General features: G+C 36.1%; 1 protein-coding gene across 12 annotated transcripts in view; it reads right to left on the bottom strand.

The window, feature by feature from the left end:
- The window catches only part of RBFOX2 (RNA binding fox-1 homolog 2), a 118,610-nt gene that overhangs the window by 25,191 nt on the left and 76,979 nt on the right, over positions 1 to 16,440 (bottom strand). For 6 of the 12 annotated variants that reach the window (XM_063426328.1, XM_063426329.1, XM_063426326.1 and 3 more), the window contains exons 5-8: positions 6,012 to 6,104; positions 2,663 to 2,723; positions 1,890 to 1,943; positions 960 to 1,055 (exon numbers count right to left, since the gene is read on the bottom strand). In XM_063426328.1, the coding sequence (XP_063282398.1) occupies positions 960 to 1,055; positions 1,890 to 1,943; positions 2,663 to 2,723; positions 6,012 to 6,104 (304 nt within the window). The remainder of the gene's footprint in view (positions 1 to 959; positions 1,056 to 1,889; positions 1,944 to 2,662; positions 2,724 to 6,011; positions 6,105 to 16,440) is intronic. The other 6 variants (XM_063426335.1, XM_063426336.1, XM_063426334.1 and 3 more) reach the window with 3 other exon arrangements.

Here is a 16,440-nt window from a genome sequence, read left to right as displayed (position 1 = left end):
CTTTAAAAATAAATTATATTCTGCTTGTGTGTCTCTGCTATGTGCAATAGATGTCAGCATTGTACCTGAATTAGTTCCTGTGTGCATTTGGCTCAATATTGCATTGTTACAGTTTTATCATAGCACTGAGAGGGATCTGCTGCAGCACCAGGCCTATTTTGTCATAACAGGAACTGGCACAGTGATTACGGTACTCCCTATGAGTCACATTTAAGATGCAGAGGTTAAATACATTTCAGTTTAAGGTATTTACTCTGAAATTAGTTTGTAAAGTCACTGTAGAAAGGAAAGGAAAGTAAAAATCCTACTTGCATAACATATCAGAATTCATGCTGCACATAAAAAAACTCACAAACAAGATTTTTTTTTTAAAACAAAAAAGCAAAACAGACTTCAGAAAAGGAGCAATCACACAAAAGAAATTACACAGATTAACAGAAAATTCACTTGGAAGAACTCTAAAAGGTCTACTAACCCACTCAAAGCCTGACAACATATTAGAAACACATCCCCTCCAACCCACTTTTTATCTTGTATATGCAGTCAGCTCTGTGCTTATGTAGTGGCCAGTCATAAGTCATGCAAATGAGAACTGAACATAAAGCAATATTATGGCCCAAGAAAAAGATAGGTATTTTTGCTAAAATTATGAATGGCAATGAAAAAGACTATAGATCTAACTAACGAGTTCTTCCAAAGAGAATCTACTGCAGTTAACAAAAGTTTTTTTTTTTTTTTAACATTCACTAGCAAGACACTTTAAATATTTTTGAAATGTTACAAAGAAAGACCTCAGTTTATCTACCAGGTAAATGTTGCCACCGCTCCCCTCCCCCCCGCCAAAAAAATTCCCAGTGCAAGTAACACACACTGCATGTGCAAGAACGAGCAGGAAGACAGGACAGCGGCCAGAGGGATTCTGGGAAATGGGATGAGGGTACATTCCACTCCCTACTTACTGATCAACGGAATGTACGTGTTAACCCCCCGTGGTCCGGGCAGGGGGACACCAGCCTCAGTGGCCAGAGAGACGTCAGCTTGAAGCCCGGGTGCAGCTTTGGGGCGATTGTTTGAAATTTAGAAGGGGAAAAAAAAAAAAAACATAAAGGAAAAAAAAATAATAAAAGTGTGAAAAAAGATTTAAAATAAAAAATAAACCTTTGCCTTAACAGTCACCCCCACAGGCATGCAGAGTAAAACAGAAAAGCATAGATACAAACAACACAGTTAAGACTGAATGAGGGCAAAACAAAGTCAGAAAACACCTCCCATAGTGTACTATGCATTGAGTTTTGTGGCCCTTTAATCTTGAAATAATATTATCCAACACCTTTCCCAGTGATGCAGTTTATACCTTGTTGGAAAAATCTGTTCTTTTTAGGTCAACATTCTGGGAAAAAACAGCACGTGGTTTATTTGCACTTACAGGGATATTTGTATCCAATTACAAGCATGTGGTGTTGAAATGACACAGTAGAATCTTAGAAAATAGACATGCAGTTAATAAGCTTTACCCATTCAAATAAGAAACCAATTCTTGCCCATGAATTGGTTGGTTACAAAACTGATTTGCAACTACCTTAGCGAAAATAAATTAATCTGCTGATAATCTCAGTTTTTATTTAAAATTTATTTTTAAACATTAAGTAGTTAACCTGTTATGTTTCCTAAAACGGTCAGTAATAACATCCTTCATGAGAATTTTAATATGACGTAAAAAATCAAATCACCACATGATGCCACCAGTGAGTCATTATACACTCCACATTATTATTAAAAAAAAAAAAAAAAAAAAAAAGATTTAAAATTTTAAATTAGAGAAGTGCTCATTCTGATTTGGTTTTGCCCCTTATTACACTAAATAGATCAGTCAATCTTGTGAAATGTACCTGCATAAAGCTCTGGTCCATATACAGCTCCCACCATCGGACTTAGTTTCCATCCTAAGGAAGACAAATCGTTTAACGCGATTTATGCCAACATTTTGTAGAAACGCAGCATTCTGGCGTGTGATGAAGAGATCTAGATTGTGATTTCTTACTGACTAATTAAGTGCAAAGTATTAAATGAAATGTAGTTTCCATTATACCACGTATTTAGACAAGCACATGAGGAAATAAAGCTTTTGCTATACACAAAGTCTTTAAACAAGAATCTGGATTCTAAAACATCGAATGTTAAATCTATTTTTATTTATTTATTTTACCAGGCATAGGCTTTTAGGATAAAAAAAAAAAAAAATTGTTACAGTTGCTAGTTCTCCATTTTAATATGTGTGGAGGTCTGGAGCAGCTATGTATGTCACGTTCAATACAGACTCTTATCTACCATAGCATTGTTTCACAGTTAATAGCTGCAGAGAGCTTAGAGGCCCAAAACACCCAAAACAATTGTGCTCGTTGTAGAGGTTATTGTGCAAGCACTTCCTTGCATTTTCTTATTAAATCCTACACATATTATACAAGAGATTTAAAAACATTTTTAACAAAAAAGTGAGTGTGTGTGTGTGAGTGTGAGTTCAACCCACCCACCCACCCACAAATTGTGGGTGATTGGATATAAGAATAGCTGCTCCTTTATGGAAAATTGTCAATGCTCCCTCGACACAATTTACTGTAATGTAATGTATCACTGTCTAATTTGAAAACAATAGGATGCTCACCATTCCCATAGGGAGTCACAGTTTTCTTATTTGTCATCACACGAGCTGTTGCATTGTTCACCTAACAAGATTCCCCAGATGGTGGGAGGGAAAAGAGTCTCGTTAGAATACAGCTAAAGAAATACTTGAAATATACATGCACTTCCTCTACCAGCTACGCCAACACTTTCTTCCACACATACAACATTTACACAGGGACAGAGGTCAAGCTTGAAGAAGAAGAAGAAAAGAAAAAATATATTTGTGAATTTTTTGCAATGCGAGATAAAAAGACTTGGAAGTAGATACCAAGTGAAAATTACGTTTATATATATAAAAAAAAAAATTGTGTTATAATATGTACTTGTATTGTGCAAGAGTGTACACAAACAAATATACATTACATGAGATGCCCATTGTTCAATTGCCAGATTAGGTTTTGGAAACCCATACTGTAGTGGGTGACGTCATCTGTGTAATATTTCCCATAAGGTGTGGTTTGACTGACACCGTGCAATGTTGGTGTCCTTTACAAATTGGGCAGTGGTGGGACACACGTTTGGGTGTTCAGGGTAGCAGTTCTCAACATTTCCATTTAGCCTTCTACGGTTAGCGAATTGTATGTTGGCAGAGGAAACAGAAAGTGCATGATTCTATCTCCCCAGCTTCTTCTGTCAACATATTATGGGAAGAGGTGTCAAATTAATGGCAGCAGCAAAAAGTGCAGGGGTGTAATTTCAGGCAAATTTGAACATGTATCCTCATGCTGCACAAATATTTAAGGAACCCTAGTGCTTCCCTAAACCTAATAATAATAAACAAATCACACAATATAATATTGATACATAAAATAAGTGACGCTTCTACAAAACTAAAGTTATGCTATGTCAGGATTCTGACAAATGACATTTGTTTCTCATAACACGTGTTACTATGGAAAGATGAGATGGGTACCATCCCACTGTATGTAGTCTCCAGCCATAGTGATAATGTGGAATTTACATTTCCTCAATACCAACAAATTCCTTCGTGCCCACAGCCTCATTGCACTATACCCACTATATTCAAAAGTGGTTATGGTGCTTAGAGTGCCCATTTAAATGTTATGAATCATACATTTTGTGTGCTGTATGTTAAAAAAATATATAATACGCTTTATAAAAATTATTTTATATATGTGTAGCACTCTGAATTTTCTTTTTAATTATTTACTCTATACAGTTGATCACCATTTAAAGTATGATGCTTTAATATTTCTCCAAGGAAATACATAGACTTTTTTTTTTTACTATAAAATCTGTCAAATTATGGAAATGCTGGCATTAATTTTAAAATAAATAAATAAATAAATAAATAAATAATGTCCTTACTAAGAGGTGAATACTCCTACACATACAACCGGTGAATCAGAGATTCCAAGCCCTCCTTCTCCCGATGATTAAAAAAATATATCTAGGAGTAGGAAGAAGGATGGACACAGGACAGATCTGACTGGGAGGATTGGGCATCATTTTTAACACACGCTAGTGCCTGGACACATCTTTCAAAGATAAAATCCAGACACTAATATTAGCATTTTCAAGTTCTCTGAAAATAAGTTAATTAAATAAGAAAATTTGAATGTTGCAACTTGCAATTGCTTTAAACATTTTTTAAAAATAAGGTTTTCCTTCATTCTGGATTGATTTTAAACATTACACAATTGTGTTAATTGTCACTGTCAGAGTTGTGTCTTGCGTGAGATAATGTTTACATAGAATACAACCAGCATCTCCATTAGAGACAAAAGGGAACGCACACAAAAGCAAGGAGACACACACACACACACACAAACACACACAAACACACTGAAATGATAGGAAATCTAGCAAACCATAATCAAAAGGTTTAAGAGCAAGATAGAAAGGGAAAACTGGGTATTTATGCACTCATAACCATACATTCGCTTACCCCTCATAAACCACTATATATGACCTCCCCCCCACCCCCCCCCAAAAAAAGTTTTAAACTGAAGCATAAAAAAACAAAAAACAATAATTACTATAGATAAGTGGTAAGTAAAAAAATAAATAAATAAAGCATGCAGATTACAAGTTCCCTTATATATGAACAAAGAAAATGTATAAAAAAACGGTGACAGAACAAAGCAATATCAAGCAGCCAGAGTTCAACATTTAGGTAGTGTGGGGGAAGGTAGGGGGGGTCAGGGAGTATAGTGAAAGGGGAAAGAAGAACTTAAAAGAATTGAGATTGTAGAGAGGAGGGTTATAAAGGGAGAATAGATTTAGTAAAAATATTTAGCCCCTTCAAGCTTAAAGCAATGTAAATAACTTTTAGGATATTGCCCTGGATAGGCAATCTGGGTAACAGGAGAGGATATGTCTATGTGTTGTAGTGATAGTAAAGTAAAAGGTTCTCAGTGGGAAGAAAGATTTTAGTTTTTAATGAATAGTGTGTGTCAAATGTAGGAATTGAATGAACCAATTGTGAAAGCAGGATGGTTGGAAGACAGTGAAAGTGGTTGCATGCAATACGAAGGATGAGAAAGAAACTTGAAGACAGATAGTAGAAAAAGAGGGTTAGTTCGTAGGAACAGAAATGTGATACAAAGCAAAAGCTTTGTATAAGCAAAGAACCATTTAAGCAAAAAGGAGTTTAATTAACATAAAGGAAAATATTTATTGAACAAGAAGAGAAAATCAAGCAATCACTATCCATAATGAGAGGTGATATTTTTCACAAGGTATATAAGCAAGCATCTCTTAATGCACATATATAGGTCAATATATGTCCACGATCAGTAAGAAAATAGGGCAGGAATACTGGGAGGAGTTTAAAAAGAAACATGCTGGTAGAGACAGTAGACGTGGCACTCATGGTGTGTGATGAGAAGAGGTCAAATGAGTGAAGGAAGCACAAGGGAACCATAAGTAGAGTACAGAGTGAGAGAAGGTGGATGGTGGTTGAATAAGGGAGATGAACAAAGCATCTGATGTGGGGTGGGGGGAGAAGAGCTGGAATAATGAGTAGATTTTTGTTTAGAGTATAGGGAGAATTGCAATACGATATACAGAGATTAAAAGGGAGACCATGTGTGGGAGCAGAGGGACGATTGCAGATGGGCACAATGTAATGAAAGCAAAGGCACAATGAGATGATTGTTCACAAGCAGGTAAAATGATAGCAGATGGTGGGATTGAAGAGAGTACGTGTAAGTGGAAAAAAATAAATCATGCATGTGTGGTCAGAAAATAGATAGATAAATAGATAATATTCCAGGAAAAGATAGGTTGAGTCAAAGGAAAGAGGGAAAGAGGGGGTGCAGCTGCCGGCATTTGGCAATCTTTCAGTTTCAGGTAAAGACATGCACCTCGATTTTTCGCCCCTCAATCACCGTGCTGTGCAATTTCTCCCGGGCCCGGTCAGCATCCGCGCTAGTTTCAAAAGTTACAAAACCAAAACCCTGCGTGCAAAGGGGAGACATACATGCAAATCATTAGAGAAGGGAGGGGGAAAGAGAGATGGGAACAGGGGAGGGTGAAGAGGAGTAGGGGGCACGAGAAAACATCAGCCGCCAGAGAGCAAGAATTGAAACTTAAAAAGAAAAAAAATTAAAATGTCAAGGTTTTATTATTAATTTTCTTTTTTTTTTTATCTTGGCGACAGTGAAAATCAGAAAACACAGAGCACTAATTTGTCATATTGATGCTGCTCAGACACATGCAGTGTGAGGGGACAGTGAAAGTGAAGAGACCTCCGGGGTGAGGATTTTTTTTTTTTTTTAAAATAAAATAAATAATGAAATATATAAAAATAAAAGAAAGGAAACAGTAAATAAATAAATAAATAAAACATGGGATAAGCCAATGTAATTTTGATGCCATGAAGCTGACAATGCAGAGACAGAAGCAATGCACGTTGCAAGCTTCCTCCACACCTGTGAGGATCAAATATGCAGGGGCTTGGGCTAAACAGGATCTATGATGGCTTTAGATATTCCAACAGGGGTGCAGTATGGCCCAGACTGACTGAAGGAGTCTAAACAATCATATAACCTGCCTGCTCTTCTAATGTAATACTTATTAAGGAGATACTATGGTTACAGCAGCAACATTGTAGCAATATACAACATTTTTTTTAGAAAGGAGTCATTAGCATCATTGCAATGAATAGATCATGCTTATATACGTTACAGGATGCTGTACAAAAAAAGAAGCTACAGGATAAGGTAACATTTTGAAAGAAAAGAAGAATTCTAGGGAAAGGCTAAAAAAAAAAAAGTTTAAAAAAAATCCCACAACATGTAGTGAAAGAGTGAAACTGCAAAATAAAGTTTGATAAGGATGTAAAGTGGGCAGTCTAAATAGGGGCAGAGAAACTGCTAGCTGTGTCTTTCATGTCAGTGATGCAAGAATAGAAGATACAAAATAAAAGCAATGTGAAAATAACATTAAACATATTCAGAAATTAAAGGGGTATATATACTGTATAATCCAGACCTTGATCATTTCCAGGATTAAGGGTGCCATAGGTGCAGAAGATATTACACACCCTGCCACGCAAGGAAAAGACCATGGAATATGGTAGATATTAAAGTGGGCATTCTGTCCAGAGGGAATACTTCTTGGCAATGAATGTATGTGCTAATGTGAATATGACATTCCATTAGAGAGAATAACAATACTAAATTAAGAATAAAAACTTTAAAGATGTAGGTTTTATTCGCGAATATGTTGTGCAGTGAGGAGATTCCCTATTCCACTAGTTATACCCAGAGGAAACAGAAAAGGCTATTTGGAGAGTATCCGCCACACAGTGTCAAGAGGTCTGATGTAATGGAAAGTGCAGAGATTAAGCAGACCTAGACAGTCAAAGTCACAGTGTGGACTGGCAAACTCGAGTATTCTGTATTCACAAAAATGATAAAATCAAATCTGCAGAAAATTACCAAAAGCATTGCCTAAATGTTTTTTTTTCCCCAAATTAATGATGCCAGATGTGTTACAGGCCACAGTAAAAATATGTCTAAGACCAGCATTTTGGGGTAAACTAAACATATCGGTATAAATTAATGTATTTTTCTGAAACTCCCCAGAAAATGCTAGTTACAATATAGGATTGTTTCAATATAATTAGTCCCAGCCTTTAGCAGTTACCAATCTGTTCATTAAACAAAATCTGCAGAGTTGTACACACAAAGTGTATACCTTGGCATAGAACAATGAAAATCATCACACGGACAAAGAGTGTGTGTGTCTACGAAATAATTAATCTCCGTAAATGGCTAGATATGTTTATATGTATGCTTCTGTGCAGGCGTGTGGCCAATTAGACGAAATAATGTATGTGGAAGAGTGTGCATTTAGTTTATGTGAGTGTCTTGATTTATTAGGAATAACTATGTTAGATTATGTGTTTTGGAGAGAGTGGCTAACAAGAGTGTGTGAAAGTAAGGCAAATTAAAGGAACATGATAACATTCAGAATACAAATGTATTCCTAATGCTGTAGTCTAAATATACCTATTTAGATCTTCAATGAGATGGGGTGACTTTACTTACTTTTCAGCCCTCGCTGCGCCACTCCACCTTCTTGGTTGAATTTTAGACTGTTTGTCTATAGGAAATCATTGAGAGTCCAGTGCGCATGTGTGATTTGGTCACATTACCGGGTTTCACATAGTTGTAGGAGCAGAAGCACCTCTAGGGGCTGATGTGGTCTGGGTGCCTTTAGTGGGCCTTTAAATGTGTGAATCACTTTGAAAAAAATGTGCCTGGTTCAGAAGTTTATTTTTTTATTATAAATGCTTTGTATTTTACCACTGTTTTTCAGTATTTCCCTTAATATGTTGTCACCTACCCTGAGCTTACTGCCTTCCTTATAATAACTAGGTGGAAGATAAAAACATTAATTCAAATACAGGCTGCTCACAGGAAGCTAAACATTTGGTAATGTAATAAGCATCTTTGAAGATTGCATTTCAAATAAGAACGTTTACACTTTATGGACAAAGTTTTCACAATGCTGTACCTTATCAGATAGGGTAACATAACATTTAATAAAGACTTCAATGTGGCCCTAAAAAATTGGTAATTTAGTGTTTTTGTTTTTTTAAATTTTGTACTAGTTAATTAAGCTCCTGTTGCATTTTCAGTACATGACCATACTGCCCCACATTCCAATGCAGTGCATATGACTTGTTAACTATAACTAATGCCATACTTTACAAATTTGCAATTTTGTAGTTCTGCAGTTCAAAACATGTGAGGCTTATTTGAGACAACCAATGACCTGACCAACTGCGGTCTAAAATGTTACTGTAAAATTTGCTGCTCAGTGTGAAATATAATTTAAAACAAATAATTATAGGTGCTTGCCTGGTGAATTAATTTATTCCACCATACGTACACACACTGCAAGTGGCCTAGAATATAAAGCCAATACGAGTGGGCAACATGCATGTTACAAAATGGGGGCAACTGCCCAAATAGATTAAAAGGTACTGGGACCACAAGATCAGGTTGAAGAAAGGTCCAAGGCTAGTTTCTGGACATTTTGACCAAACCTGCAGACCAGGTCCTATATGGCCTTGCTGGAAGTCCAGCATAACAGAAGTCAATCTCTATTGGATCCTTGTTGTGTGCTGTCTGCATGACACAGCTCACTTTCCAATTACCCAAATATCATGCAACAATCTGCTTGTCAGCATTCCATTTGAGCTGCCAGAAAACATGGAGCATTGATTAAATGTGGGATTAGGTAATTATATTGATTTACACATTATATAGGATCTGCGTATCACAGGGCGTCACTTTGTGAAAAGGACCGCTATTCTGCATGTTAGAGCACTATCTGTCTGCATATAGCCTGCCAGAAAGCTGAAATTGCCAATTGATCATTCTGATATAAGAATTGGAGAAAGGTTCTCCTTTCCTTTTGTACAATGATAAATTAACAATGTTCATGTTTGTTTAGAAATCATAATGTATTGTTTTGATTTTCTACTAAACTCAAAAAAGAGGTCTCATGGCTAAATAAAAGGGGGGAGGGAATAAAACACCACCACATGTGCACCATGTTCTTGACCTTTCATGTTCACTCTGCTGAGCCCCGAATTCTCCCGTAGTTAGCAGTAAGAGGGTTAAGCTAGGTATTAATATTTAGATCATATATTTGACCCATTTGATACTAGTAAAAGTCAACAGTTATTCACTAAAGTGAGACATGCCAGGGATTTAGAGTGAATTTCAAATTTAAAGGAATGCTATAGTGATATGAATATAACATTTATATTAAAGGAACACTATGGTCACCTAAATTACTTTAGCTAAATAAAGCAGTTTTAGTGTATAGATCATTCCCTTGCAATTTCATTGCTCAATTCACTCATATTTAGGAGTTAAATCACTTTGTTTCTGTTTATGCAGCCCTAGCCACACCTCCCCTGGCTATGATTGACAGAGCCTGCATAAAATAAACTGGTTTCACTTTCAAACAAATGTAATTTACCTTAAATAATTGTATCTCAATCTCTAAATTGAACTTTAATCACATACAGGAGGCTCTTGCAGGGTCTGGCAAGCTATTAACATAGCAGGGGATAAGAAAATCTTAATTAAACAGAACTTGCAATAAAGAAAGCCTAAATAGGGCTCTCTTTACAGGAAGTGTTTATGGAAGGCTGTGCAAGTCACATGCAGGGAGGTGTGACTAGGGTTCATAAACAAAGGGATTTAACTCCTAAATGGCAGACAATTGAGCAGTGAGGCTGCAGGGGCATATATGTTCTATACACCAAAACTGCTTCATTAAGCTGAAGTTGTTCAGGTGACTATAGTGTCCCTTTAAGTTTCGACCCCCAGTTCCCCCTTGGCACTTTAAGAAGGTAATGAAACTTACATTGTTTTCAGCACTGAGTGGCTGCCCCTGCCCTCGCTCCACCTCCTTGGCTGAGAACATCAAATCTGACAATCTAATATTTTTCCCATTGAAAAGCATTGTAAGGCTATTATGCATGCATGCAAAACACCATGCTGCACCAATTAGCATCTCCACATAGAGATGCAAAGCGTAAAGATGATGAAAGTCAGTACTGCATGTTGTGCAGCACCAACACAAGAAGCACCTGTAGTGGCCGTCTGAGGGACTGCCGCTAGAGGTATTCCTAGGCAGTAAAAGGGTGCAGAGGCATGATATAGACACCAGAACGACTACATTAAGCCGTAGTTGTTCCGGTAACTATAGTGTCCCTTTAGGGCCAAAGTTGCCAAACTGGAAGCATAGCTGATTAGGGATTCCCCAAAATTTGGCTTAATGAAGTGGTTTTGGTGAATACATAATAACTTTGCAGTGTTACTGTTCAATTCTCTGGCATTTAGGGGTCAAACCACTTTTTTTTTTTCCTGTTTATACATGCCTAGTCGTGCCTTCCCTGGCTGTGACTCACACAGCCTCCATGAAAAATGGTTTCATTTTCAATCAGATTTTGCAACACAGTGGGTTTACTTTAGAAGTTTACTATCTCCTGCTCTCTTAATTGATCACAAACAAGATGCTGTTGCACTCTCCATCAGGCTTAACAGACGAGGAGATAAGAAATTCTAAATGAAGCTGTGGACAAGGAAGGTGTAATAAGGGCTGCATAAAAAAAGTGAATTAACTCCTAAATTGCAAAGAATAGAGCAATGAGATACCAGCAGCATGATCTATACACCAATCTAACTTCATTAAATTAAAGTTGTTTTGATGTTTACAGTGTCTTATTAACCCTGTAAATGTACCATTCCTGCTTAGATACTCCTTAGGAGTTTTTTATGCACCAGCAAAATTTTCAGAATCTAGATGAAGGATGAAAATATAGACAGATTATGGCAGAAGTATAATTAACAAGTAATGTGCAGTCTTCATGGATATTTTTATGTACCAAAAAAGTATAAACCTAACAGAATTGTTGGCACTATATTGTTTTTGCTTTGTTCCGTTTGTTTTATTTGTTCGTTTGTTTTTTAACCTGTAATATGGTGTTTGATTGTGGAGTATAAAGGCAGCTGCAAATAAATATAACTTGTGTGACCACTGTGCAAATCACCATCATTAATCCTGATCAGCCCAGCCTTCAGCATCAAATCACAGATAAAAAAAATTAAACACTCAAAAAATATGAATAGAAACAATTAAAATTTTAAAATAAAAGCAGAAATTAAGAGCAAAAATAAATAAATTAAAAGGGAGAGGGGAAAAAAGAAAAAAAAAAAAAAAAGGACATGAGGGATGTGTATGTTCCCTGTCTGAGGAAGTAAAAATTTACCATGAAACTGTAAATGTTAATTTATAACGAAGAAGGGTTTGTCGCCTCCTATGGACTGTTCAGAATACAAAACATCATCAAAAAACATAAACAGGGACATCACAATAACTAAAATAATGGCATCATACATTTTTACTTAAATATACTGCAAAACAACATTTAAAAAAGATGTATTTCTATACAAAACTTGTAGCTTAACTGTAGAAAACTTAATATATAATAGGGGGGAGCCTTTGGCAATTATTTATTTATTGCAATTACTTACATTTTTAAGCAAATTTAAAAATATATATATGCAGTGTGAACCGTTTTACTCTTAGCGGTGAATTTCCACAATAAATAATATAGATTTATAACTGTACGCCTACCACCACATTAAAAGTGGGCACTTATTTAAAATGTGTTCAGCGTGTAGCAATAATTTTCATACAGCATTACTTTATAAGGGTTGATGTTTGATCACCCAATATAAGCAAGCCAAATTGCCAACAAAATTCTAAACAACTTGTCAAGAGCTCCCAATTGTTGGAAAAAAAATAATTTGCTAATCGAGTCTGGCATGGTTGTGCAAAATGGTTTGAAATGTTTCAATACTACACTTTTTTTAATGTGTCCAATATTTTGCATTCAGCTTTATAAAGGAAGGTAATCCTAACAAATTGTGTTCTCAGTCACAATATTCTATACTTGGATTTGCCTCCATATATTGCATTGTAAGCCTTGGTCCTAAAATGCGGAAAATCAAAAAAATGTAGATCTGAAAAACAGGTCCCTATACCCATTGGAAAAGCCTTACAGAACAAAAAAAATATATAATAAGCAGCAGACTTGAACACAATGACCTTTTATAGTAAAATCAGTGCAGTTTGGGAATTAATCCAAGCATCAATTAAAGTGAAGTGAAAATAAAAAAAATCTGCTAAAAGCCCAAGACATCAGGTTACAGAACAAATGATAAATTGGCCCGTGGTTTGCCTTTCCATTAACGCTGCAAATATTTTTTAACCCTGAAGGGGAGTATGCAAACCTTTATTAGATTATGTTGGTGTCATATTGATTACAAGATTAACTTTCTGGATCTCAAACCGTGAATACATAGGGTATTCATCATCATCATCATCATGAATGAATGTATGAAAATAAATAAGCTTTACAGACATTCCCTAACTAGATATCTTAAGAAGATCAATATGATAGTACAATGAATAACCTCTAAATAAAATAATGTGTCCCTATAAACCCTTTATATGCAAAGCAATGGGTTGGGCACATCACTGGCACTCAAAGAGTTAAAGAAAGGACTACTTAAATTCTGGTAAACTTTTATATATATATATATATATATTTTTTATAATCAAATGACTGTCATGCAAGTATAAAACCATTGATAAAAGACATCAATAACCATCTGTTCATAAAAAAATAATGGCAAGAGACTCCCAACCGTGGCATTCCGTGTGCATTGTTTAAAAGCGAAGACTGCTCTACCAAACAGTTTTGATCTATTCCAGATTTTGCAATTAGCTGAAACAACTGCAGAGAATAGAAGGATGGAACAAGAAAAATATAAAACTGCCACGTATTACATTTGATTTTATATTTTTCGCAATTTCAAAAGGGGTGGGGGGTAAAAAACAAAAAAAACAAAGTGTGGTGTTAAACTTGAGTTGTAAATTAAATTTGCTGCAGGGAAAGAGCATATGATAGTTAAACGGCACATTACAAACACATTAATACATATGAATATACATCCACATTCATTTAAAAAAAAAAAAAAAAAAGAAAAGAAAGAAAAATCTAAAGGGGGAATATGCATGTTCTCACTTTAGATTCTCTTTTCGTGAACATATCTCTCCCCCCTCCCCCCCCCTAGAGATCTAAGAATTTTCTTAACTAAGGAAATAAAGGTGGAGCTGTTTCTGGGGAGGTCAGAACACAGAAATGTTGATTAAAAGCAGCTTATCGCTACACAAAAGGTCTTCAGCATATAACATACAATAAAACAAAAACTAAAAAACAAACAAAAAATTGACTTGCATTTTCTACAGATGAATACTGTCTTCCATCATTCACAAACTGGAAGCGTGTTTACTTCCATTATCAATAAACTATTGGATATTTGTTCAAATGATAATGTTCTTAGACATAAAGCAAACAACAATAAAACAAAGCACCACAGTGTATGATCAATGGAGTCTACATTTAGACAATTTTTTTTCTTCCTGGAAACATCCCCATTAACTCAGCATTGTGTCAGATCTAAATGTAATGTTTTCTAAACTAGACACATTAAGGGTTAAAGCACAACTGATGGTAGAAACGATTATTTAAGCTGATCATATAGGAAAATACTTACATATTTGGTTCCATTTTAAAGCTTTTTCACACCACCTGGATCCAGCACCTGCTGTACCCATTAAGGCCTTGGCATCCCACAAACACACCCTCTTTTCAGCTGCCTGTTCCATTACAGATTAGTCACATTTCCCCTCTCCGCCAGCACATCACACATCATCAAATCCTTAATAGGAGTTCTCCAGCCTTCCAGCTATGATCTAATCAAGGGTACAGCATACTTTGACTGCATATTAGGTTTCTAATTTCACAGGTACCCAAAGAGTCGGGTGCTATGAGGTGCAAGTCTGAAGACACAAATCAGACTCTAGACCAAACTAACGTATTATTTAACACTCAACCACAAATCTGACTAATAGTGAAAGGACCACTATAGGCACCCAGACCACTTCAGCTCAATACGCATTCGGTGCTGACGTCGTCAGGAGGAGAGTTCCCCAGCGCTGAGGGAGCCCGGCGTTGGAGAAAGGTAAGTGGGAGGGGGGCCATAAGGACTACGAGTTTGTTTTGCTGGCACTATAGTGGTCCTTGAATGGCCAACAATTGGAAAGCAAATCAAGGACAATGCTATAAAGAATACAATTTCTCAATTTTAAGATGATATGCTAGAGATTCGAGAGCCTTGAGTTCAACCATCACCTATTTCTTTTTTATCGTAAATATTTATCTACCAGTGGTCACACTTTCTCAAATAGAAGTACCTGTAGCAGCTAGATTCCTGTCAAAGGGCCCTGGCCTCTACAGTGCTAGGCACATATTCTCCAATACTTTTATTCATATTATTTAAATCTGCAACATACCCAAGTACCACCTTCGTCTATTCCAAACTGATTTTTAGCCCTAAATGTCAAATCAGCAAGCAAGTCACAATATCTACATTCTAAGTCCATAACATGTATATGTGCCAGGATTAGACCAAAAAGCATTCAAAGTCAAGTGGGACCAAAGATAGACGGTCAACATCTTACAGTATCCACAGCAGCTTTACAACCTATTTACCAATGGAAATTAAATCAAAGTTTCTGTATCACTTAAGTAGGTTCTGGAATACATCCGAGAAATAATTGTTGCTAAAGATGCTTCCTCACCCTTGACCTGGCTAATGGTTCTTATGTCTATCTTTGTACATTGCCTCTACTGCAACCTCGTATGACATTTCGAACCGTTAATCCCTTACAGGCCACAGTGTTGAGAGAACTTTTCTAGCATGATCTATTTTTCCAGTGCTTCATGCTACGTCTGCAGTGCTACATGCTACCTTTGCAGATTTTACGAACCGCTTTGTAATTTATTAAGATCCTTGCTGTAACAGAGACATCCAGAATATCTGTATAAGCACCTGGCACAGTTAATCTTGTCCCAGCAAAGTCGGTCTTGCCGTTCACATCTGCGTAAACATGATTGTACCTAATTTTTCAGCTTATTCCCAGTCAGCCCTGAAACAGAGAGCTTAGGCACATAACTGTTTCAAAGGACTCTTCAAGCATCATAACCACTATTGGTGCTGATAATGGAGTCATTGGAGTCAACACTTGATCCCAACAGGCTCAGAATCACAGTTATACATAAGTTGCTTTGTTTTTGTACATGCTTTGTATGGTTTTGATTTTTTTAAAGACATATGATATTTAACTGCAGGCAGCATCATCACTACATATTATGAATCTATATAAATCTAGATTACAAACCCATGACACATCCTAACCACAAATGTATCTGTAAAACTCTTTCTATATACCATGTATGTCTTTAGGTCTTGATTACTGTACACTATAAAAACTGACCAAATCCAATGTACTACTATGTTCCTTGTTCAAATAATTCATATATAAAAAAATATGCACAGGTATGACATTTATATATAAAATATATATATATATTTTTTAATTAGGTCTGTATGATGGCATATGTACTTATGGTACCCTTAAGTTACTGAACTGTAAGGACCAGCTTGTATCTGCGTGCTAACTTTCCATTTTTGTATTGTTCTTTAAGTTTGCGGTTAGCATTTATCTAACCATCCCCATAATGCTTTGGGAAGCCACAACTTCCTTTGGTTGCTCTTATCTTTTGGAAGACAAAAAAAAAAAAAAAGACCTAAATCAATTCTTGTCAACATTTGTCACAGTTCTTGCAAG

Source organism: Pelobates fuscus, chromosome 7 (assembly GCF_036172605.1).
Source record: "Pelobates fuscus isolate aPelFus1 chromosome 7, aPelFus1.pri, whole genome shotgun sequence".
NCBI classification, from domain to species: domain Eukaryota; kingdom Metazoa; phylum Chordata; class Amphibia; order Anura; family Pelobatidae; genus Pelobates; species Pelobates fuscus.
The sequence above is the reverse complement of the archived record's forward strand: the minus strand, read 5'-3'. Positions and strand labels throughout refer to the sequence as shown.